The 25,422-nt window shown below is 36.8% G+C and overlaps 1 protein-coding gene across 1 annotated transcript in view; it reads left to right on the top strand.

Annotated features, from left to right (window-relative positions):
• PEX1 (peroxisomal biogenesis factor 1) overlaps positions 1-24,492 on the top strand; it is a 26,902-nt gene extending 2,410 nt beyond the window's left edge. The window contains exons 3-24 of the mRNA XM_010283821.1: positions 1,269-1,352; positions 1,594-1,708; positions 1,798-2,570; positions 4,025-4,144; positions 4,934-5,057; positions 5,309-5,418; positions 6,763-6,863; positions 9,260-9,392; positions 10,093-10,189; positions 11,262-11,432; positions 12,803-12,957; positions 14,248-14,437; positions 14,640-14,806; positions 15,652-15,786; positions 16,418-16,482; positions 17,314-17,456; positions 17,534-17,637; positions 18,813-18,989; positions 20,561-20,797; positions 22,241-22,441; positions 22,836-22,966; positions 24,208-24,492. Coding sequence (XP_010282123.1) covers positions 1,269-1,352; positions 1,594-1,708; positions 1,798-2,570; positions 4,025-4,144; positions 4,934-5,057; positions 5,309-5,418; positions 6,763-6,863; positions 9,260-9,392; positions 10,093-10,189; positions 11,262-11,432; positions 12,803-12,957; positions 14,248-14,437; positions 14,640-14,806; positions 15,652-15,786; positions 16,418-16,482; positions 17,314-17,456; positions 17,534-17,637; positions 18,813-18,989; positions 20,561-20,797; positions 22,241-22,441; positions 22,836-22,966; positions 24,208-24,292 — 3,618 coding nt within the window. The 3' untranslated portion in view covers positions 24,293-24,492. The remainder of the gene's footprint in view (positions 1-1,268; positions 1,353-1,593; positions 1,709-1,797; positions 2,571-4,024; positions 4,145-4,933; positions 5,058-5,308; positions 5,419-6,762; positions 6,864-9,259; positions 9,393-10,092; positions 10,190-11,261; positions 11,433-12,802; positions 12,958-14,247; positions 14,438-14,639; positions 14,807-15,651; positions 15,787-16,417; positions 16,483-17,313; positions 17,457-17,533; positions 17,638-18,812; positions 18,990-20,560; positions 20,798-22,240; positions 22,442-22,835; positions 22,967-24,207) is intronic.
• Positions 24,493-25,422: the final 930 nt, after the last annotated feature.

The following is a 25,422-nucleotide window of genomic DNA, read 5'->3' as shown; positions in this document are numbered from 1 at the left end:
CAGGAAGCTTTTTTTGTTTTATATTAATAGGTAGAAACTTAAACAAATGAGAATAGCAAAGTATTACTCTGCACAATGTTATTTTGTAGTATATTCATAGAAGCCTAGTCTCTCCTCTGGAAAATTTTATTCAGCATAATAGAAGACATCAAAGAATGTGTCTCAAAACATTCTCTCTGCAAATGATGTATTTGTTTGCAAAACTTTACAATTTACTAGTTCAGTGGCAAGGTAACTACCCTTTTTTGTTCTAGCAATTAATAGCCTTCAACAGAAAAACAATTGACAAGATTTTTTTTCTGTTGAAAAACAGAAAAGAAAACCTCACCCAACTGTTGCCTGGAAATAATCTGCACAACTGAATGAATAAATGAATAATTAGATAGTTTTGCCTTTGTTTGGGATTCAGGAATTGCATGTTTGCTGTGTTTCATAATAATATTCTTTTCTGTTTACCACATTGGGGAAAAGATACTCCTCTCAAATTTTGCCTCAAACTGAGGACCCAGAGGAATTTAAAATCAATTGTTACTTTTATAAAAGCTGGCCTGAAGTCAGTCTCTCTCAAAGGACAGGTAACTAGTTTTATCTCAAGAAAAATTTAATGAAGTTTATTTAAAAATGTATGATATGATATTGTTTGAAAATTGTTGCTTTCTGTCAAATGAAACCTATGGCAAAAATTAACTTTTGAAATACATCTTTAATGCTTTCTGAAAAGCCTAATCCACAACAGCTTTTATAACTCCTCCAGACACACAGGACATTAAAACTGTTCTGTGGAAGTGGGGCTGCTTCCTGTGAAAGCATTCATAAAGGAGCTGGTTTTGCTTTTTATTGTAGTTTTTCCTCATTTCTTCAGCAGCTTCTGCCTTACCTAATATTTGTGCACAGCTTGGTGAATTTTTCAGCATGCTAAAGTTCAGGGCATTTAAAAATACAAACTAAAAAAGGCAAAGACAGTTATGTGATCAATATGCATTAAAAATTGATTGATATCAACTGTTAAAGCCCTTGATGCTTTTCACATTCAGTTCCATTCACAGTGTGTTGCAGTCCCCAGGCATGCCCAATGCAATCCATTTTCAATACACTGAACATCCATCTTCAGCTTACGAATTACCTGGTGTCATTAAGATGATGTATGTTCAAAGTAGTGAAAACATATAATGAAGGAGATGTTAGTTTTCTAGTTGAATTAAAGATGGAGCTTTTATGTGTTTAAAAATAAGAAGTTAAGTATTTTGAAATGGTGTCTCTTTTGCCAGATATTTCTTGAACCCTGTTCCCACGTCTCTTCCTGTCAGCAAGTAGAAGTGGAACCACTCTCAGCAGATGATTGGGAAATTCTGGTAATAAAACCTCTTCCACTGTTCATGTCCCTTTCTTAGATGGCAGAGATTTTGACATAAGCAGTTTTTTTGCACAATGTCACATTCTTTTCAGCCCCTAAGTAAATACTAAATGTGGTGGGGTTTAACTGTATTTTATATTTCAAATGGTGTATTAGAAAGAGATTTAGAGATTTTACTTTCAAACAAATGTTAAAAATGTATGCAGTATTTAATTCATAATGATACAACATTTCCCCAGGAACTGCACGCTTCCTCTCTTGAAAAACATCTTCTTGACCAAATTCGAATAGTATTTCCAAAAGCCATCTTTCCTGTATGGGTTGAACAGCACACTCACATTTACATCAAAATCGGTAAGCAGCAGTGAAGGCTTTTGTGGCACCTTCAGTAGGCTGTTTTGCAGGACTGGATGCATTCATTGACCTGCTTTGTTCATACTCAGGTACGCTTATGCCAGCAGCCCCCTATGGGAGACTGGAACCACACACGGAGCTTCTCATATGTCCCAAGGCACGCGAACTTGAGGAGAATATCACCAGCACGCCTTCCAGGGAAAGTGACATCTTGCTCAAAAGTTTTGCGAGAAATAACATGGAGCAAGAAGAAACAGTAAAGGATCCTTTTGCTAAACAACCTTATTTAAAGCCAGGAGTCCTTGAACAGAGTAAGGCTGATGCAAACATGACAGTTGGCTCAAATGTCCTCCCAAATGTATGGAATTTCATAGGGAGCATTTTCTCTCATACATCTGAGCAGAAACAAAAGACATTATGTGCTAAAGATGAAATGAACACCTTCAAAGACAAGCTGCTGAACTTAATTCACATGGATTCCATTTTTAGAGTATGTCAGTTGCAGCCTCCCAGCGTACAGAATGCGTCTGCCACTCACGCGTTTCTGAAATGCAATGCTATTCATGTTTTTCCATGGAATTTAGAATTTATTGATTTGGATCCAAACCCTGTAGTATCTTATGGGAAAATTAATGAGCTGCTTTCCCCAAGACAGCGTCATCAAGAAGCAAAGCAAAATCTGCCACTTGAAAAGCAAAAGCATTTGACTGGTACGCAAGACAAAAATCATTCTAATTCTAATAGCAGTCAAGCATCCAGTGAGGGATCTGTTGTTCAAATCGTTTGGAATGGATTTGAAGACCTAAAGAGTGTCATAGAGTATGGCCACAGTGGGGAAGCCCTGCATGTTGGAAGAGTTTGGGTCAGTTTGAGCACACTATCTTTTGGGCTTTTTATTGGATAATATTTTCTATTGGATAATTGTGGAACTGGGTAGTTAACATGCAGTTTTGGAATATAGACTTTGTGTTAAGCTCTGAAGTAGAATATATTAGAATCAGATAATATTTACTGGAGCTGTGCTTTGCTAAGCTGTTTCATTCTGGACTACATTGCTTACCATCAGCCTCCAAGATGTACAGTGTACTCTGGGTTTTTGTACTCTTAACATTTTTTCACCAAATGGAGAAAATTCTTCAGTGTGTCTGGAGGGAATGCATGCTTTCTTCAAAATATCTTGGTAGCCATTGTGTTCGTGAGAACGTGGAAGTATCTACTTACATACATTCAGTACTGCATAATGAGATTCTTTTCATCAGTTAGCACTTTGAAATGTGCTTTGGACTCTAGGTGTCATCAAACTGTAAAGTAATGGGATCACATATCCTAGTGCTACGTGATGTTTGCTAGTCCTTTTATATACTCCTTAAAATACATCTTAAAAAACACCACCAAATAACTAGCTTTTATGTAATTTAAACTACTTTCATTTTTATGTACTCTTTTGCAAGGTGGCACAGTGTGCAGACACTGACATTTCAGCTTGTTCTGATAGAACTGCAGCCTGCTTATGTTCTTTCTTTCCTGAAAGCACATGTGGGATCAGCAAAAATAGATAAAATGCACTCCAAATCACTATTTGACTATTTTGACATAATATGCTTCTCACCATTCAGTTATTTTTTTGGTTGAGAATGAGAGCAAGAGCCTGCAGTGGTCTTTACCACTAAATCTTTTGAGAGACAACAATTTTACAAATGCCATCAACCATAAAGTCTTTCAGAATGAATAAACATTTATGAAATGTTTTTCAGTTTAATTATACATTTAAAATAACACAGAATATTTGAAAAGTAGTTTCCTTTTTAAAAGGACGAACTGACTAGTACAATTTAGGGAGACGGAATTTTCTCTCTCTGTGCTGCAGATGTGCTTAGTTCTGATCTGTGTAATGGTCTATTTATATTTTCCTGCCCATGTAAAGTTAATTTTAATCAGCAAATGAAAGTAGAGTTGTTTTTCTCCTGCACTAAAAGCATTCTTAAAACATTCTAAGAATTCCTCCTAATTCTTCTTTTAACCTTTTGGTTTTTATTTCAAGAAGTTAGTAGATGGTCAGCTGTAGCAAGCACTTTCACAAATAGGATAAAAGGCAGTTAGAAATGTGCATGAGAGAACACGATTTGGATACCACCATCAATTTTAATGGTCTCCTTCTTAATTCTCTTGCAGATTACAACCAATAAACAGATCAATGATCAAATGTAGAGGTTCCATTAGTGATGAAGAAACTGATGTGCAAACTATGTATGCAATGTTATAACTGTTTTACTTTCTGATATTTCCTTTTTTTTTCTCTTATTTTAAATATTTCAGATTCCAGATGATCTGAGAAAAAAACTGCGTATCAAAATACATTCAACAGTCCGAATTAAGTCAGTTGAATCTATTCCTGAAATTCCTGTGTCTCTTAGACTGCAACCCAAACAGAACTTAGTGAGTTGATACTCTTGGTCGCATATTTGTTCATGTATTGGAAAAGTGATAACGTTGCTCTGGTCAAGGTTGGGATTTTTTTAATGTTTCTTTGTTTTCCTTTGTTAGATGATAGTTTGGAAGTTGTCTATCATGTATGACATCATTCCAAAGGATTTTTTTTTTTTAATAATTCCTTGCTTTTTCTTTTTACTGTGTAAGTCATTTAAATTAAGAAGAGGCTATGATCTACTTAAACAAGGTTTATCTAGTAATACTTTTTTGTATTTTTGATCAATGATACTGTAAACATCAAGCCATTGCATTTTGTTTTGCACTTGATAAATATTTCAAATAGTTTGGCATGTTATCTCTAACTATTTCCTATTTAAAGGAACACAAATAAAGGAACCCAAAATAAGTCACAGGTCACTACTGGTGCATACCTTGGGTGCTCTATCAAACCCAGGAGCTGAGTAGTGCTCTTGGATCTGGCAACAGAGAGAAGTAAAACAAGAATAAAAGCTTTTCCTTGCCCTCACATCAGTGTTTCAAAGATAAATACTTCAGAGGTGGTGGAAGGTTCAGTTGTTGCTGTAGCAAGGGCTGGACAGGCTCTTTCCATAGAGCAGTTGATAGAAATGGTGTTTGTTGTCAAAATGCTATTTTCTAAGTAAATAAAACTCTCATATCTTCTTCCATCTCTCTGCTACCATAAGAGAAACAAATGCGTGGTGCATAGGAAGAAAGCAGATTTACCTACTAACACCTTCTTTTGTTTTATTTCCCTCTTTCTTTTTTCCTATTTAGCATAAAGATATACATGAAGATGATGTTAAATCTGCTTTCAGCTCTTGGCTGCAGGATTCCACTACTGATGATCACCCATGGATAATGACAAGCACAGACTGTATACATCTGTCAGTTAAAGAAGGTAGGAATAATACTATCCTGTGCTGTAGCTGTCTTAATTGTCCATATGGAATGTACTTAGGCAGTATGCCATTTAATCTCTATATACATCATTTAACATAACAGATGTTATGTTACACTCGAACTGTAAGCATGAATTATGCTTACTTTTTTATTCTTTCATTTTTTATTATATCGTAGTAATTCAAAATACGCTAATCTGTTTCATATTGTGAAGAATAAAAACTGAATTTGTTCCTTGGGTTTTTACAGGGATGGAGGAGTTTGTCCTTAGTGCAGTGCATCCTATGAACACTGAAGAAAATAAATCTGAGAATATTTTTATACTGAGTCCCAGTTTGCTGCAAAAGACTAATATACAAGTAAATATCACATAGTATCAGGTATCAAGTAATTTAAATTGTTATATTTGGTTAAAAATGTATTACATTTTATATATAACATATTTTGGTTTCCATTTTTAAATAAATAATGTCATTCTGTTTGTTAAATTATATCTGCATTATTTATATGTTATATGAATTTATAGCCTCAGTATTGGTGAGATTTCAGGCATGCCACACTAGTTACTGAATTTCACAGTCTATATTAAACTCTTAGAAAAATCGAGTAGAGCAGAGGAAAGTCAGTACTGTCCGAGTTTGAACATACTATCCTCATACTTAGTTCTTTCCCTTAATATCTAAACCACTGTAAAATCACTTCACCGTCTATCTGGCAGGAACGGTAGCTTGTTCTGACAAAGATGAGACATACTCCCCATTCAAACCTACCAAGCTCACACTGCCTTCTCGTTTACATAGTTTCTGTGCCTTCTGTTTCTTCAGTCTTTCCTTTTTCAGGAGAATAAATATTTCTATTTAATATAGGATTACTGTTTCCATTAATAATTCTGGTTGAACCATTGCCCGTGATTCCGGGTTTATGGTTATAGGAGTGGGATAACATTTTTTCATTTTTAAACTGATACAGTAAATTTTAGTAGAGAGACACCTTAGTTTAAGGTGTCCTGTTTCAGCTGTTTAGAATAGAGTTTTTATGGAAAATTTAGGATTCCTGTTCAAAAAGAAAGTAAAACAAGAGCTTCATTTCTATTGGTAGTAGAGAAGCACAAGACGACTTCTACAAATTGTGCTAGTGACTGGTACTAAGATGAAAGGGCAAAGTGCATTTATCATGTCAGCATCTCCTACCAGCCTGTTCTTATCTGTGAACCTCTCTGTTAGCCCTCTTTTCCTGCCCAGCTTTCCATACCAGCTCCCCAGAGAACTAGACTGAAAAATTCATGCAGGTGAAAAAAGCCAGGTGTTTTTTTCAGGTTACTTTTCACCTAGGTCAGACTCCTGCTCTGATTCACTGTTTTGCCTCACAAGTACTCATGCCAGCACAACAGAGGAGGGCACAGGAGAAGGAACAAGTAGTTACAGGTAGGGAAACATATGATGGGGTGCATAGTCTGGTATAAACAGCACTTGGCCTGATATCTAATCACAGGTTGTTACATCACTGTAAACACTGGATTTTATTTTGGAAATAGTTGTATCGATGCCGCTTTACCAATGCATCTTTCTTTCAAGTGCAATAAGCTTCAGCAAAATGTATATGCAACTTTTTCTTTACACAATTCCAGGAATGGCTAGTCAGTTCTATACCCTTCTTCTGTAGCTGCATTTAATGTAAAGTACTAACTCTTTCCTTTGTTGTAGGTTCTTTTACATCCTCTCACTAGAAAAGCTGATGGTGACAGCCAGCCACTCATGTGTGATACAGACAGGAACCTTCCTTACCACAAACTAAACGATTTAGGGTGAGACATTTTCATAGTAGAAAATATGGGAGGGAATGGGAATGAAAAAAAAGAATATTAGTGGAAATGCAGGTTTGGTTGTTTTTTTTTTTTAATTAAGTCATATCTAAAAAGCTCCTTTGCATCTTTTGGCTTGTGTCGGGTTCAGACCTTATCCTAGTATGTGTAGATAGTTAAATTTGTCCTCTGAATAGTCTTACTGAAGTGAACAGAAAACTTCACGTGAATAAAGTCACTCATGTACTGAAAAGTTCACCATGTCTGTCAATAGGATGGGAGGTCTCAGAACTGCGTAAGTTTCAGAAGAAAAACTGCTAGTTCAGTGACTCTTGCTGTCTTCTAAGTGGTATGAAACAGACCTCTATGTAGCAGTAAAGGATACTGGGGTTGCTGGAGGGTGTTTTTGGCTGGGGTTTCCAAATGAAGCAAAACTTATGTTACAGTCTGTCTGTCAATTCCATTCCCACAGTAACTTAAACCTGTTTACTTGTTTAACTAAATTTAATAGTATGGGTCTCAAAGAAACGTAGTTCCTAGTTTTATCAGAATTGTCATCTGAGGAGAGAAATTCAGAATCATGTCTCCACTCATACAAAGTGCAATGTGAGCTCAACAGCTACTTAGTTAACCTGCTAGGTGGCTAGTGGCAGTGGTATAGTGTGGAACTAGCCATAAGACATGCTGGCTCTTTCCCAGCCAGTAACAAAGTGATACATTAAGCTGTGATCATTAGTATAAGGGAAGACAGTGGTGTAGCAGATTTGAGGTAGGGATGGGACAGACAGGACACGAGGGACTTGCAGTATTTTACATGCTGTTGGCATTGTAAAAGGCAACTGAGGGTATTATGTTGAAGAGGGAATAGGAACTGATCTAGGGGCAGTGTGGTAAGGATCTGTTGCGGTAGGAATAGAGTAGAATAAATAGACTAGAACAGAATAGAATATTTCAGTTGGAAGGGACCTACAACAATCATCTAGTCCAACTGCCTGACCACTTCAGGGCTGACCAAAAGTTAAAACATGTTAAAGGCATTGTACAAATGCCTCTTAAACACTGACAGGCTTAGGGCATCTGCCACCTCTCTAGGAAGCCTGTTCCAAGGGTTAGGGGTATCATAGAATCTTTGGGTTGGAAGGGACCTTTAAAAGCCATCTAGTCCAACCCCCCTGCAGTGAGCAGGATCCTCTTCAACTAGATCGGGTTGCTCAGAGCCCCATCCAATCTGACCTTGAATGTTGCCAGGGATGGGGCATCTACCACCTCTCTGGGCAACATGTGCCAGTGTTTCACCATCCTCGTTGTCAAAAGTTTCTTCTGTAGATCTAGTCTAAATCTACCCTCTTTTAGTTTAAAACCATTAACCCTTGTCCTATTGCAACAGGCCCTGCTAAAAAGTCTGTCCCCATCTTTCTTATAAGCCCCCTTGAAGTACTGGAACGCTGCAATAAGGTCTCCCCGGAGCCTTCTCTTCTCCAGGCTGAACAACCCCAACTCTCTCAGCCTGTCCTCACAGGAGAGGTGTCCCATCCCTCTAATCATTTCAGTGGACCCTCCTCTGGACCCGCTCCAACAGGTCCATGTCTTTCCTGTGCTGAGGGCTCCAGAGTTGGACGCAGGACTCCAGGTGGGGTCTCACCAGAGTGGAGTAGAGGGGCAGAATCACCTCCCTTGAGCTGCTGGCCACGCTTCTTTGGATGCAGCCCAGGATATGGTTGAGCCTTCTGGGCTGTGAGCACACATTGCTGGCTCACGTCCAGCTTTTCATCCACTAGTCCCCCCAAGTCCTTCTCGGCAGGGCTGCTCTCAATCCCTTCATCCCCCAGCCTATACTGATACTAGAAACCAGCATTCATTTGTTCATTGCATTTCTCCTGGAACAACACTTTTTGTTTAAAGTTGAAATACAAAACTGATAGCCTTGCTGTGTTGACCTGAAATGAGCACTCTAGTGTCGAAAGTCATAAAGATTTAGGACCTGTGAAGGATAAGGATGCCTTCAAATGCACTATGTCCTGAAAAGGCTGTGAAGTTTTCTGACCCAGGCATGCTCCATGTTTTACCAATTTGTTACGTTCTTGAGTAGATTGTTACTCAGTCAGTCAAATAGATGAAGCCTAAAAGATGGTTAGCTCTTATTTTCTGAGACCTACCTCATGCTAGGGTGGTGTAGGGTGGTGGCTAGATAACCCTTCCATTGTGGGGGTGTTCTGCAGTGTCTGTCTGTGTCCCCTGTGTCACCACTGCAAAATAAAGGTGCTGTCTTTTCAAATTGAATTGCATTTACCTTTTTCAAAATGTGTCAGCATTGAAACTTCACTCTACTGCAAGCAATTACTGTTTACATTGCGTGTACTGATGCTACCCTCAGCCATTTAATGTTGTTTGCTCTGCAGAGGAGTGGACAAATTAGGAACATCTTCCTTTGAACACATAAGCCATAGTCTTCTGGGGCGTCCTTTATCTCAAAAGTTGGCTACCATTGCTGCGGGACTGCGAAGTGGAGGGGTGCTTCTCACAGGAGGAAAGGTACACACTTCTCTACTTGCAAACCCTCCCAGACTGTTTTCTGTAGTTTTCTTTGATATCATGTGAATTGCAAAGAATTAAAGAACAAGCTGAAAAAATAGCAGTTAACTGAACAGAGTAAATTCAGTAAAACATTATGTTATATATATGTATACACTTATATGCAGATTTCACATATATATTCATATTTCATGTATATATATTATATAACATAAGTTTTAAAGATTGCTACTAAGGCAATTTCAGTTTGTTCCCTTAGGGGATTAATCTACTTTGCATTTACAGTATAATAAATGCTTCTTGTCTCTGAACTATTTGAATGAAAATAAGAACATAGTATCTTCCTCTGTGTTATAACATAAAATGGCAGGGGAGTTGATGCTCTTTATTTTCCTGTTGCCTCTTATGGTGATCCATTTAGAACCATATTCCCCTGAGACAGATGTCTTAACACTGAACTCAGTGGAATAAGAACACTATTTGTAGTGGGTGTATCCACTCTGAATTTGTTTATACTTGTTTCACTCTAGGACTTCGGTCTCTACCAAGGCAAAATAGGTATATACTTTTGGTGAGGAACAAAACCAGTGTGCATAGAGCTTTCCCAGCTTGTTAACTGGTATATACTGTGAGAAAAACTCCACAGAAACAGAAGGAAATAGTTCTATCAATTTACATTAGCTCACATTTATCTTTGTAGGGAAGTGGAAAGTCAACATTAGCAAAGGCCGTCTGCAAAGAAGCATTCGATAGACTGGATGCTCATGTAGAAGTAATTGACTGTAAAGCTTTAAGAGGTATGGTAATTTTTTTTAATCTCAAATGTTTGCTGTATGATGAAGCAGCACAATTATGAAGTTACTGTATTTAGTCAGAATAATTTTTTCTGGTATTATTACTGCTTTTGCAAGGATATTCGATGCCCCACAATGGGCATCTTTAACAGTCTGATGAAAATACAGCTGCTGTAAGCTTATTTCACACTTCTATCAGATTCTGTCCCATGTACCACCACCAAATTCAAGCCATGCTTATTTCTAATTGTTACAAAACAGGAAGAAGTTGCAAGTTGAACTGTGTCTTTTTTCAGCTGTGCTAGCTGGAACAAATGTTACATTAACAAATGGTAGGTGTTAAAGGATACCTGTATTACTCCGTGAAAGGATGACACAGGCATCAAAGAAGGATCAAACAACCATCTGAAACCTGATTTATGATGGCATATTTACTAACCTAGTGTATGTTGGAAGTAGTCATCTAACACTTGTGATTATAGATGATGATGGGATGAATCCTTACATTTTGTGAGTTAAAAGTAAGTATTTTGCACCAAAGATGGAAGAGGACAAAAAGGCTTTTTTCCACTCTTTCATTCACTGACTTTCACAAATAGTCTTGGTGTTACAGAGGCAGAGACTGCTCAACTGTTTTCTTGCAGAGTCCTTACATGGCATGAATATACTGTTTTTGCTTAAGTCCCTACTAAGCTCCTTGCTCCAGAGAAAGAGTGAAAGATTGATAAAGAGCTAGTTCCCTCACTTCAAAAGATTCTTCCAATTGTGTGACTCTTTGGTAATTAATTTAGAGCACTGCTGATACTGCTCTGTTTTTAACTGTCTAGAAATTAGACCTGTAGTCTTCTATAGTGGTTAGTGAAAGATGATTAATCTCATTTTAGAACATGTGGATCCTTCTAGTCTGTCTTTACTGACTGATGACTCTGGTTTAATCTTGGTACCTGGATTTATACAAGTTAAGCTACATGAATCAAGACATTGTAGTATTACGTGAGCAAGATGCGGTCAGTCTGATGATTTTTTTTTTTTTTTCTCATATGTTTTGTCATTAAAATTCTATTTTTTTTTTTAGGAAAAAGATTAGTAAACATAAGGAAAAATGTGGAAGAAGCTTTTTTAGAGGCAACATGGAGACAACCATCCATTCTTTTGATGGATGATCTTGATCATATTGTTGGAGTACCTTCTACACCAGAACATGAGAACAGCCCTGAAACCATTCAAAGCAATAGACTTGCATATGGTAATACTGTGCTACCTGTGTCTGGATAAAAATATAATGGAACTTAGAATTTCTTGCACCTGAATTGTGCTTCCCTACCTGGACAATTTTGTCTGTATCATTATTACCTCTGGACCATGGGTTATTCCATGGCAGGGATTCACGAGTTACGGTATGTGGACCATTTGTAGACGATTTGTGGACCACTAGCTGAATCAAAATAGTCCACTCTGGAGCTTGGAGTAGTCACTGCCAATGATACATACACCACCGCTGCTGATGGCAGTGCCTGCTGTCAGCACCACTGCCAGGGGCAGAGGCTTCTCAGTTCCTTTTTATATTGTTCAGGCACTCAAATATGTTGCAATTGCTTACAAATTAGCAGTGAATCTTTTAACTGATAATTGTTGATGAGATCAATATTATAATTGACATATTAAAATTGATCCTGTTTTCCATAATTATTATTTATAATTACAAAGATGTATAAATTGGGTACTTAGTGATGTTTAGAACCAGCTTCTTTTAGCTGAATACTAACTTTTTTATCATGCTACTTGATACACTTTGTAGAACTTCTATTTTATTTTACAATGTAACAATCCATAGGTTATAAAAATAAGATTCTCAGTTGTAGTGATAAACTTCAAAATCAAATTAAATTACTAAGATTAATATCTTTATTTTTTTAGCTGTATTCATCTCTGTTCATGTAAAATTAAAGCCATAGCAAAAAAATCTTGCATTTCTTAGCTCAATTTGAGGGAGTGAGCATAATTTTTTAATAAATTACTTCTGAAGCTCGGAAAATCTTACCATCGTTTTTTTTTTAAACTGTGCACTTAAGTTACTTGCAGAATTGTTTGTATTCCTTATTACTTTATTTACAGGTATAAACCATACAACAGAGGTGTAGAGTTTTAAAGATTATTCCATGAAGATTTACTTTGCATCCATAATTTCTTTGGCTTTCATATATTATTTTTTCCTAGATTGCTTATTTTCTAGGCTTACGATCAATTTTTATTCTTGTAACTTTCCCTTTTTTGTTTGCATGGAGGGCATAATATTTCTAGAACAGGGATCATAGGGCACAAAAAACCCCACATTTAATATCCAGTGATAGACATCATCAGTGATGTTACAAATTTAAAGAGCACTTCTGATGGCATTTTATTAATGGAATGTACTGTCCTAGAAAAAATAACTGTACATCTTTTATTTTTTAATCTTAAAAAAAGCCTGTAAGCTTGAGAATAAAACAAATAGACAATACCATGTTACATTTTGTGTGTCCTAATGCTGCTCTCCAATACAGTAGAAATGTCTATTATGAAATGCAGAATCTTTTGTTATTTTGCAATTCATGGAGCAATGTCTTATGTGTTTAGTTTTGAAAGATCTGATAAAAGAAGTTATTTCCATGGGGAGCTTGATTGCATTAATTGCCACAAGTCAGTCTGAACATTCCCTTCATCCTTCCCTGGTTTCAGCTCAAGGAACTCACATATTTCAGTGCTTCAAATGTATTCAATCTCCAGATCAGGTAAATTCAGGTATTTATTCATTTGATTAAAATGTTGTTTGCCTTCCCTGCAGCCTCAAATACAATACTGGAACAGCTGCAAAAATAGTAGGTAACACGCAAAGATGAGAAAAAAATCTCAATCTGGAGATCTTAGAAGTTCTTTCATGATACTTAAATACCTCAGGACTTACATCTGTCATTATAAAGTTTAAAAAAAATAAAAGTAATCCAGTGAAAACTCCCAGTTGGCCCCACTGTCCTTATTCACACACAGTGGCGAGTGAAGGGTGTTATTCAGAGGACACTTCAGTTCAATGTAAAACAAGTCAGGTTGTCTAACATAGGTGAGATATGCATGTCTCCTTGTTACCTGTAAGGGGATTCTAGAGGAGCAGCTTTGAAAAAACATGTAAGTCACTATAGTTAGATAAATGAGATTAAAGCTAAGCATGTTTTTTCACTGCTCAGAGGAATAAGCATATCCCTAGAACGTGTATTTTAAAGACGGTATTAAAACTAAGTGTTAATTTTATGGGAAGGTTTTGGTTTGGTTTTGTATATTAATTATATCCCTCTACTTTTGAATATAGTCCATTTTGAAAAGTAAAAAAGAGGGAAGAATAAACAGTGTAACTTCATTGCAGGAGGAAGCAGCACTGTACCTGTGTATGCCCTAATGGCATGACACAGACATGGCAATTCATTTGTATTTAACACAAGTTGTTCCTGCCTGCTTGTCTTCTGTCACAGGCTAGCAATTAAAGGCCACTGAGGAGGGAATTCTGCATTAGATAGAATGTCACTTTCTCCCGTTTCCTGCAAGTCTGCCTTTATAATTTTTAATACTAATACGTGAAAAAGGTTGCAACATCACTGGAAAAATCAGGATCTCAAAAGATACCAAATTATCTGATGTATTTTTATCTAATGCAATATATTTCATCTCAAATATATTCTACTCATATCAGCAAAATGAAAGTTGTTCCTTTTCCTGTAAAACAGAAAGAATGGGTGTAAAACAGTAGAATCTGGGGGGTGGAGGGTTGTTCCGTTATTATTGTTGGATTTAAGATAGCTGTGGTGAGGTAAACATTTAAAGCCGTAAAACTGGTGAATTTATTGAAATTCATGTCAAGAACTAACTTCTGTTTATATTCATGCCTTCTCAGATTTTGTTATTTGAAGTTTTGGTGACATGTAAATATTTAAGGAAATTTTAGTAATTCCTATATATTTACTTTTTGAATTTCTGAAATCCATGTAAATAGTAAACTCAATATACATTTGCTGCACAATTCTATTTTTCAGAAGCAAAGATGTGAAATGCTGTATTCCATAATAAAGAAGAAACTGAATTCTGATATAAAGAAGTTCTCTGATCTTGACCTCCAGTGTATTGCAAAGGAAACAGAAGGTTTTGTTGCTAGAGATTTTACTATGCTGGTTGATCGTGCCATTCATGCCTGTGTTTCCAAACAGAATGCATTTCAAAGTGGCGGTAAGTTGACAACAAAATCCCTTATTTCATAGTCTTACTTATGTTATCCAGAACCTGTGGAGTAATACAGAAATAAAAAGCATTTTTTTATGTTTTATGTTTAAAATTTATTGAATTGTTACATATTGTGAGGAAATTTTTTCTGGTAGGCTGTGTGTTCATTTTTGTTCAGGATTTTTTTCTTTTTTTTTTTTTTAAGCAGAATTGAATCTATCAACTATGGATTTTCAGAAAGCTCTAAACAATTTTACTCCATTAGCTCTGAGAAATGTCAACCTTCATAAACCTAAGGACATTGGCTGGGACAGGATTGGTGGCTTAAAAGATGTGAAGCAAATACTCATGGATACCATCATGTTACCTGCAAAGGTACCCAGTTCTTTTAAATTAGTTACCTGAATTTTGTCCATAATGTTTGTAGGGGCAGAACAATTTTTAAGGTGTGACACGGTATTTGACAGAAAGACTACAGGTATGGTTTTAAGCTACTTTTGTGGCTTCCCAGTCTTCCACTGTCTTCAGCTACTGGAAAACTCTTTCTCCTTCCCCTTCCCTCTTCCAAATACAAAAAGCAATGGCTTGTGCTTTTCTACAGATCAAATGTTGCTCTAGAATATTGCAGTATTGCTGACATCATCTTTGCTACACTCTCTGTTGCAGGGTCTGTGGTTAGGCTCTGTAAAGATAATGTTTCCAGCTTGCTTCTGCAGCTAAAGGAGTACTCTATTTTGGATGAATGCCAATCCACCAATATCCCTTTATTTTACTTTGGCCTTTCTGCCTTGGTTTAAACTTCCAGCATTGAGATGAGCCATCCATTTCAGTCTTCAGAGAAATGACTGAACAGTTTTCTGTATAATGGACAGAATCTTTTAGTGTATACTTATATAATTTAATCACATCAGTCGGTGATTAAAATAGGAATTTAGAAGTACCAATATGGACATTATAAAGCTTTAGTGCATTCCTATTCTGACCTGTTTCCTCTTGGTAGAAAATGCTGCTTGTTTCTATTTTAAGTACATATGAAGCCTAGGAACCCACATCAGCCCCAAGTAAACTAACAACAGTCCAGATGAGCTCTTGTGATAATAATGTGGATAAAAGACATTAGACACATTCTGTTTAGACAAAAATCAACACTAGTCAGTGATGTTACAGTACACTGCAGAATAATTACATATTTTAGAATATGTCTTGTTGATCTTTTCTAGTATCCAGAATTATTTGCAAGCCTGCCCATACGACAGAGATCGGGAATCTTGCTGTATGGAGCACCTGGAACAGGAAAAACACTGTTAGCAGGAGTAGTTGCTCGAGAGAGTGGAATGAATTTCATCAGCATCAAGGTAACAAGATTCTGAAGATTGATTGATTGATTTTATTAACTGAATTAAATAGCTTAACATAATACTTGTGAGTATATGCTTGTGAGGGCAAAGTACCAAATAAAGAAACTCACATTTAAAATGTGGCATGTCTGTCGATATCCCACCATCTGACTTCTGGAACTTCACAGTTTTATTACTGAGATTTTTTTGGTGTAATTATTCATTAGGCAGAATTATAAAACTTAATTAGATGTTCTTAGTTTCCAGTTCTTTATAAAAAGATCCTGGACAATCTTTATAAAAAGATCCTGTCCTTTTGATTCCACTGGACAATGAAGCTGAGCAATGCATTTTAAACATATTTTCAAAATACAGTGTAAGTCATTGCCTTGTGATATTGTAACACATTTTCTGTTATAGTAGAAAAATAGAAATTATTACTTTAAAATAAGTTGGAATGCTTGAAAGATTCTTTTGACTTTTCTAGACCTCTTGGTTATTCCATTCAGAGATGCCACTCTCTTGGTTAAAAGAAAATTCACTCCAGTATATAAAATGTATACTGATGCTGAATTACACATTAAAACTAAGAAGATAGTGTGAATGTTCTTTTCTGATTTTTTTTTGTTTTGTTTTTGTTTTTGTTAAGGGACCAGAGCTGCTCAGCAAATACATTGGAGCAAGTGAGCAAGCAGTTCGAGATATCTTTAACAGGTTGGCTTCGTAAAGACTTGTGATGTTATCAATGAATTTTATTGGTTGAAGCTCCAGGAAATAATTTTGTTTTCCTAGGCAAGATTTGGCATCAGATCACAAAAGCGTCTGAAATAATTAGTTGTGCCGACCAAGATGTTCAGATTTTGGCAAGTTCAACTTGGCTGTCATTATCTAAGAACTGAACATTTTGGCTTTGGATCAGGAGTGCACTTTTGAAGCTGAACTCCCAGTTCTCTCCATTTACAGTGTGTTGGTTCACATCACAGAACTGTCTTGGAAGACACATGCTGAATTCCTTTCAGATGGATCCAGAAGACAGTCAAGTGTGCTCCAACCAGTAGTGAATACTTAGTACATAGGATCATGCAAGACTTTGTATTGAGGTCCTCCGTGCCAGTTGTTTTATTTTGACAAATCTGCCCTTACTGATCCTCAATGCTCACTAATGTAAACATAACCTACATAGCCTTTGCTTCCCATGTAGTTTACAGCATAGGCAGTCTTTGTGTTAGGTATACATAAGCCAAGACCTCATCTGCAGTGACTAGATTTTAGAAATTTCATGTATATTAACATGACAGTTGACTACTTCAGAAATTATAAAGTGAGTGCAAGGTATGTCATAAAAATTAGCAGGGCAATTACCATTGCAATCCAGTTCTTCAGAACCTCTTCATTTCTACAGAAAACAGATTTTTCTCTTCTCTCACTAAAGATAACTGTTCTCTGAAGTGAAAAGCATTTACGTCTAATATTTCTAAGCAGTTTTAACTATGATCCAAACTTAAACAGAATTTAAGTATTGCCTTTTTTTTTTTTTCCTTTCAGAGCTCAGGCAGCTAAGCCTTGTATCGTTTTCTTCGATGAGTTTGATTCTATTGCTCCTCGCCGAGGTCATGACAACACAGGAGTTACAGACCGAGTGGTTAACCAACTGTTGACTCAGTTAGATGGTGTGGAAGGCTTACAAGGTAATAATTCTTCTGTGTGCTTCTTTCTGTGCAAAAGTTCAGCAGATGTTAATGATATTTTTCTGCACTTTCCTAAGGGGTTTATGTGCTAGCTGCTACTAGTCGCCCAGATTTGATTGACCCTGCTTTGTTAAGGCCAGGTCGACTGGATAAGTGCCTGTACTGTCCACCTCCTGATCAGGTGAGGAAACAAAACATTTTACATGAGAGGCAAAGAAAAAAAATTAAACTAGTAGACTTTATGCTTCTTTTCTTTATATTTAGTGGCATTTCAAACCTGGACAAAGTAGACTTGATTGCCCAGCTCCAGTTATACAACAGTATAAATTCACTGACTTTAGTGTCAATGTGTTTGCATAAAACTGGGGAAAGACAAGGTTGTTTACCACAGTCTTCAGGATCAAATCATGTTCGTGTTGATACAGCTGATTTAAAAAAAAAACAAACAAACCCAAAAAACCCCCCCACAAACTAGTTTGCAGAAAGAAATTGGATGCAGGGTAGCGTTTATCATATTCTGTGTTTTTCTCTAAATTATGAGTCCAGTTGATCTGCTGTTTGCTTGAAGTGATGGACCATTGCTAACCCAACTCTTCAATTATCTGAAGTTTCAGAGCAGCTTTGTTCGAATCCAGTTGATCCTACTATTCTTTAGCCACATTTAATTTGGAATATTCAGGCTCTTTTTAAGTCAGATATCAGGAAGGGAATGATTCCCATTGATTTAAGTAGGTTTTGGATCAGGCCTTTGAGGCTGTACAATGTGTGTCTTTGATTATCCATTTTATGAGAAAAAAATTAGTACTGTTCATTTTCAGATTAGTTGGCACATTTAACAAATACCACATCATTTCATTCTGAAACCCACATGAAGATGATTCTGTGTCTTAAGAACACAGATATACTCTCTTTCTCTCTTTTCCTTCCTCCCCTGCTCCTTGTAACCTTCTGGTTTAGAATATGATCATTGAGGTAAACAGGAGTTTTTCACTTTTGTCATACTTCTCTTTGCAAAAGGACATATGAGTAGCAGAGTTCATCGTCATATTTTTATATATTTCATACACAAAAATCCCAGATATTAACTGGTTATTTAGAGAAATGTATACTGTGTTTGGTACAGATTCTCATAGACTGTTCAAGACAATGTAACAAAATATATGCCTATATTTTAAAGACTGATTATTGTACAGTATGTCCTATATGTGCTATTATTAGGGTAGTATCTTCTTTAAAAAAGATCCTTCCTCCCTCAGATAGGAAGTTGCTTGTGACAGGGCCAAAGCACTATCTAGCAATCGGACAAGGAAAATAACAGGTTGCTTTACTGACATTTTTTTTCCTCGCTTTTTACAGAATTCACGGTATGAAATCTTAAAAGCTCTCAGTCATTCCCTGTCCTTGGCAAATGATGTGGACTTTCAGGATTTGGCAGCAAAAACAGAATGGTTCACAGGGGCTGACCTAAAAGCTTTATTGTACAATGCCCAGTTAGAGGCAATCCACACTAATTTAGGTTCAGGTTTAACACAGGTAAATAAAACTGATATCAAAGAAGTCTGTCCTCTTTTTATTTTGATGTTGATATGCTTGAAAGGGTTAATTTTATCCATGGGTTTTTAGCAAAATTATGCCTAATAAGATTTAGTTTTCCTGTATTTGTATACAGAAGGTTAAAATCTTAGTATGTTTGCAGAAAAATGCAATAATAATGTAACAATTTAAGTTTACTACTTAAACACAACTTTTTTTCATTTTATGACAGGTGTTTAATGTTAAATAGATTTATGTAAGCCAAATCTGTCTATCATTTTTATGAAGAATGTCTGACAGATCAATAGGAGGGTTTCTTAAGAGGAGCTAGCAAATTCAGTTTTGAGGTGGCACATTTTGGATGATGGAGGAAACAAGAAATTGGTGGGTTTCATGGAGTTGTTCCAACAGACTGAGTGTGATCTGAGATCAGGAGAGAAGTGGTATGGGGATGGTGGTATCTGAAGTGGCCTGTTCTGGCTCATCTTCAGGCACCAGTAAATACTTGCACTTCCAAGGTGCAGGGTCCCACCCTTGGTTTATATACCCCTTATGTGACTGACAGGTCCTTTATTCTTTTACCCTCCATTCAGCCACCTCTCCTCACATTTTTAATGCCCGTCTTCTGGTTCTAGCTGGACAGGGGCAGGCATGGCTTCCACTACTTTGAGGTCAAAGGGAAGAGTTAGGTCAGGGGTGCAAAAGCAAGGAGACCTCTTGGGTTCTTTCTACCCCACCAAGGGAGTTGCTCTGAGGATGCAACTCTTAGTATTGGGAGGGATCTCCAGCATATCTTCCCTAACAATCCCTTCACTTGTAGCATCAGTAAGTAAAGTAGTTGTAAGGATACCTGATGATTATCCGTCGTTAAAGGAGGACATTGTCTAAAGCAGTGGTCACCAGAGTGGTGTGCACCCACCCCAGGTGGTGGGCAAGACAAACCAATGAGGTACAGGAAGAAAATATTAGAACTTCAATAGTACATGTATATAAATTACAAATAAAGAAATATGTATATATTTGGTGGAGTGTCCTCAGAATTCTTTTACTGACGGGGTATACAATCAAAAAGGTTTGCAGACATCAGTCTAAAGCGACAACTGTAATTGCCACATCAGCACTTAAAATGTGTTGTCCATGACTAAAGATGAGTACAGCAATTAGGCACTGTAAAAGTAGACTCACCACAATCTCCTAGAGCACTTTACACAAGACACTAAATTGCCTGGAGGGAGTGGTTGAGACAGAAGTGACACAGTTCTAGAACAGAAAATGTACATGATGTTTCCTGACACTTGCTGTTACTGAGTGAGACAGTTCAAAGCAAACAAATAAAACCTAAAGATAATTTCCTCAAATTATTTTTCTAGCATGAAGACAGAAAGTTCTGCTTAAAGGCATGGGATTTTCTTAGCAAAACATTTGGAAATGTACTCCCAGAGAAAGACAGACTACTAGAACCAAATATAAGTCAATACTTTAATTTGCACTGTATATGATTTTTTTTTAATGTATTTCAAATTGCAAGTAGTTACGAGTTAAAACTTCTAATGTTCTGTTCTTTGTCACAGGATTTTGGTTCTAGTTCTGACAGTGACTTCAGTCTCTCTTCCATGGTTTTTCTAAACCACAGCAGTGGCTCAGATGATTCGGCAATAGATGGAGATGGAGAAGCAGGGCTAGAGCAATCTCTTATTTCTTTAGACATGTCTGACTTGCTTCCTGAGGATCCAAGGTCCAACATGTACCGTCTTTATTTTGGAAGCTCTTATGAATCAGAGCTGGGAAATGGAACTCCTTCAGAACTGGTAAGTTACTTGCTTAATATTTTGAATTTTCTAAATATTATCATCTGTGAAGCAGAAAAACTGAACTAGGCTAATGGTATGGTTTTATAAATACAATTATGTCTGCTTTGTCCTTCAAACTGTCTTTGTCCTATACATTGTGGTCCATGGTGGGGAAGAAGGTGGAAGGATGTTATCTAACAAAATATAATATGGACTTCTCTGCATCTTTGCAGGACGTAAAATCAAAATACCAAAATACTGCTTAATACCTTGTAATCAGGCAAACTGCATTCCTACTAGATCATACTGACTGGTCTAATGGCTTGTTGCCTTCCATGCCTTATTACTAAACCAGTTTTTTACTTTTTTTTTTAACTTAGTTTTATTACTAAACAATGGCCATCCAGCTTTCAAGAATTAAGCCATAATCTTAAGAATCAACATTCATTTTTCAGTTTCCAGTAGAGTGTGCATTAATGGAATAAACTGACCATGGAATTGTGTAGGCAACAGAAGCAAACCTTACCTTCCATTGTTGCTCATAAGAAGCAGAATTCCTGTTATTGTAGTATCACATTGCACAGAAGACAGCACGCTCCCTGGCTAGCTTGCAGGCAGGGATGTGCTGGTTGGCTGCCCAGCACCTGCAGAGTCATGAGCTGGCCTCGCTTGGCTGCAGGTAAACAAAACAGAATATGCTGCCTCTGAGCTCCTTATGGCGAACAGATGACTTCGGAGTTTGCGAGTGATGCACGGGACATTAATTTTCAAGACCTGTTGTAGAACTGTTATTAAAAGTAGTTATCAAAGTTGTTAGACTCTTGTTTTCAAAACTGTCTTGCATTGATTTTTAAAGCCAAAAATAACTTATCTTGACATTGGAGAACCAATTACTGACTGCTAAGGTGCTTTTGTATGTTTTATCTTGCATTATAGATGATAGTGTCCCATTAATGTATCTTTAGAGACTTCAATTTTCTTCTGACTGTGAAAGTTCTTCAGCAAGGCTACAAGGACATTGATCTTTTAGTTGTTGAACTTCAAGGTTCAACTTCAAGTGCACAGAGAATTTGGCGGTGATGAATATTTAAGTTATGAGTCATTCCAAAGCTAACTACACAAACTTGCCCAGATTTCAGAACCACTGATTTTCATACATAAATAAAACAATAGACTTAGTAGCTCTTTATTCTTTTTGACATCAGCCATTGCAAAAATATTTAGGTTTTCTCCAAACATGAAACACTTCATTTTCAAATTTGTACTTTTCCTCAAACAGCTTGGCAAAGTACCCTAATTCTTTATGTTCAAAAAGTTATGTATGTGATATATTTTTAAGAAAAAGTACTCTTTTTGCCAGTGAGGAGAAGCTGATACTGAATTGTAGGCTAAATCTTAATGGTGGAGTTGCTCTTTTGGATCCATAATGAGTTAATGTATTTCTCCTTGTGGTCAATTTAGAGCTCTCTGTGTTTGTCTGGACCAAACTCCATAACTCACGATTTTACCAGTGTGACCCAGAGAGATGCAGCATCATCACAACCTTCAATGCTTAGAGAAGCCTCTCAAGAAGACTCCCTGGAAAATAACCAGGAGCAGCAAACAGAGCACCTGAGGACAGAAATCAATGCTATCAAAGCCAATTACAGAAGCAAGAATGGAGTATGGCAGTTTTTTTTATTATTTAGTCTTAACACTTTTCTATTGTTTTCCAAGACTTCTCAGTATTTCAATAAATAACTGCTGCAATAATATTAAATATAATGTAACAAAAATAGCAAAGATAAATGATACCTACTTTGACGTAGGTAATAATAGTGAGTAGAAAATAAGTAGTAAATACAATAAATAGTAAGTAGAAAATATGCCAGATGTTAACATTCATATAACTAAATAATTATTTCTGTGTTATTAATATTGGAGGGGGAGAAGTTGTGACTGTATTTATAATACATTTGTCTGTATATGTAATGAGGAGGTTCCAGAGTTACTGATATTCATGGCACTATGTTTCTTTGGTAATTTTTCATTGTCTGTTCCTGGCTCTGTTTTCAAGGAGGACAGCACCCTTAATCAGTCAGTGCTTGCCAAGAACACTTTAGCTATTACCCAGTCCCATCTGATCACTGCACTTGAGGGTATAAGACCATCCATTAGCCAAGATGACTGGAAGAATTTTACTGAACTGTAAGTATTAAATTTTTTTGTAATTGTGAATTCGGTAGAGATTTCATCTTTTTGCATTCCTTATTCATCAGAAACACAATAGTTATTTAATGTGGGGAATGGCAGAAGAGTTAAACAGCTTCTGACAGCAATTTTTTTCAGAAATACTAAATTGCATGCTGGGAAAGGGAAAATATTTTACCAGTGCATTGTCTTTTATTGTTTTTATTAATGTAGGACCTACAGACCAGAAAAACAGTGTATTATGTTCAGAGCTATACCACTACAGAGAGGCAGCAACTCTCTAAGACATAGAGCTAGCTCCTTTCTGCTTCCACTGAGTGGTAGCCCCTTGTATTTCAAATTGCTGGGTTTTGACTCTCCAAAGTGGTTTCTGTAGCCGCCATGTTTGGGAAAAGGCAATAATCTGCATAAGTATAAACATACTGAAAAGCAGAATGTGTCTCCTTAGACTTGAAAATTACTGGAGTGAAAAAGCTGGAAACTGGCATTGGGATGTTCTGTGATCTCATCAGGGGGTTGTTCTGACATGAAGATTGTTAAGGCATTGTCTTCCTCACCTGATACATAGATAAGCAGGTCTTACAGCAGAGGAAAGAGAGAAGGAAGGGACAGGAATGGAGGAGAATGAGAGATGCTTCCCAGGAGTCTATACCACCCTGTCCACTTCTGTTCCTTGTCCCACCTTCCCCATCCACCCCAAATTTTTTTTTCTTTAAGAGGAAGTAGGGCAGAGAGCTCTCTGAGTTAGGTTTGTGGATGAAAATTCCTCCAGGTCCCCAGGTCTGAGGAGACATGCACTCTTCATTTCCATAAAAATATACTCAAACATCTGTAGTTCCGTGTTGCATTAATGTATATCTGAAAAGGGGTTGTGGTGACGAGGGTGTTGGCCTCTTCTCCCAAGTAACTAGTGATAGGACAAGAGGAAATGGCCTCAAGTTGCGCCAGGGGAGGTTTATATTGGATATTAGGAAAAATTTCTTCACCGAGAGGGTGGTCAGGCATGGGAACAGGCTGCCCAGGGAGGTGGTGGAGTCGCCATGTCTGGAAGTGTTCAAAAAACATGTGGATGTGGCGCTTCAGGACATAGTTTAGGGGACATGGTGGCGCTGGATTAATGGTTGGACTTGATGATCTTGAAGGTCCTTTCCAACCTAGTGATTCTGTGATTCTGTGAAGAGGCATATGCAAACGAAGGCATTTCATCAGAATTTGCTAATATCTGTTTCTGTTTCTAGGTATGATAATTTTCAGAATCCCAAGAAGAGGAAAGGACAAGTTGGTTCAACATTCAGACCAGGACAAAAAATTACTCTAGCATAGTAACTTATATTTGCTTGTAATTGCTCGATTGTAACTGGAAATGACAAATGTGATTAAATCAGATTATTTATATTAGTATGGATTTATTAATGCAGCAGTTGAAGATAAGTTTCTTTTAAACTTACATGCTGTAAAGTTATGTCACATTTTATTTTGAAGAAAATTGTCTTCTTTCAGATTGATATTAAATTTTGAGAGAACATTGGTTACGTTCTGTCCAGTTGTTTATCACACAGTTGTAAATTTTGCTTTTTATCAATACAGTTGCCAAAACCTAACAATGATTTCCTATCCCTCTTTACTTCCTCACAACAAATAGATTCTGTTCAAATAAACTGTTACATACAATGGTGGAAATGTTTTTAAAAAATTCTATAAAGCCATTCTGTAGTGGCCTTTGGAGGGCTTAGAGAGGGTGGTACTTCATATGTTTACTGGTAGGCAACTAGTCTAATACTTCCAGAATAACTGTAACCAAAAAAAAAAAAAGATAAACCAAGATAATTGTATCTTGTTTTCTGTCACTGTTTATTATTCAGAAGAATATCAAGTTGCATTTCACAGTGACTGTATCTTCTTATCCCCATCTTTTCTTCCTGGAGACTGTTCAAAAAAATCTCTGATGTTTGGAAGCTTTCTGATGTTACATCCTGAAAGTATTCGTAACTACTGTCTTACATGAAGATTGTTAGAGAGTTGTCTTCCTTGGCTGATACACAGATAAGCAGGTCTTAACAGAAGGAAAAAGAAGGAAAGGGCAGAAGAGGAAGAAAAGTAGAGATGTTTCCCATGAGTCTATACCGCCCTTTCACAACATTTTGCCAATACTGGGGGTTTTTGCTTGATTGTTTTTTTCACTCATCTTTCCTCCCTACTATTTACCTTCCTGAGGTAATTAGAAAACATTGGGAAAAAAAATTATTTTTGTGGTCTTTCATAGCCATTATGTGCCTTTTCACAGCTGTATGGCTTTGGGCAGTTGGGCATTATTAGCCTTTCTGTCATCAGATAGTATGTCCAGGCTTCTGACCACTTCTTCAGGTACATAAGTAGTACCAGCCTTCCTCAAGCTGCTCCTAAATGTTTGACTACATGGTCCCACTACATGTTCCAGTTTGTTACTTCATTTA

This window comes from Phaethon lepturus, unplaced genomic scaffold (assembly GCF_000687285.1).
Source record: "Phaethon lepturus isolate BGI_N335 unplaced genomic scaffold, ASM68728v1 scaffold36563, whole genome shotgun sequence".
NCBI lineage: Eukaryota > Metazoa > Chordata > Aves > Phaethontiformes > Phaethontidae > Phaethon > Phaethon lepturus.
The sequence above is the reverse complement of the archived record's forward strand: the minus strand, read 5'-3'. Positions and strand labels throughout refer to the sequence as shown.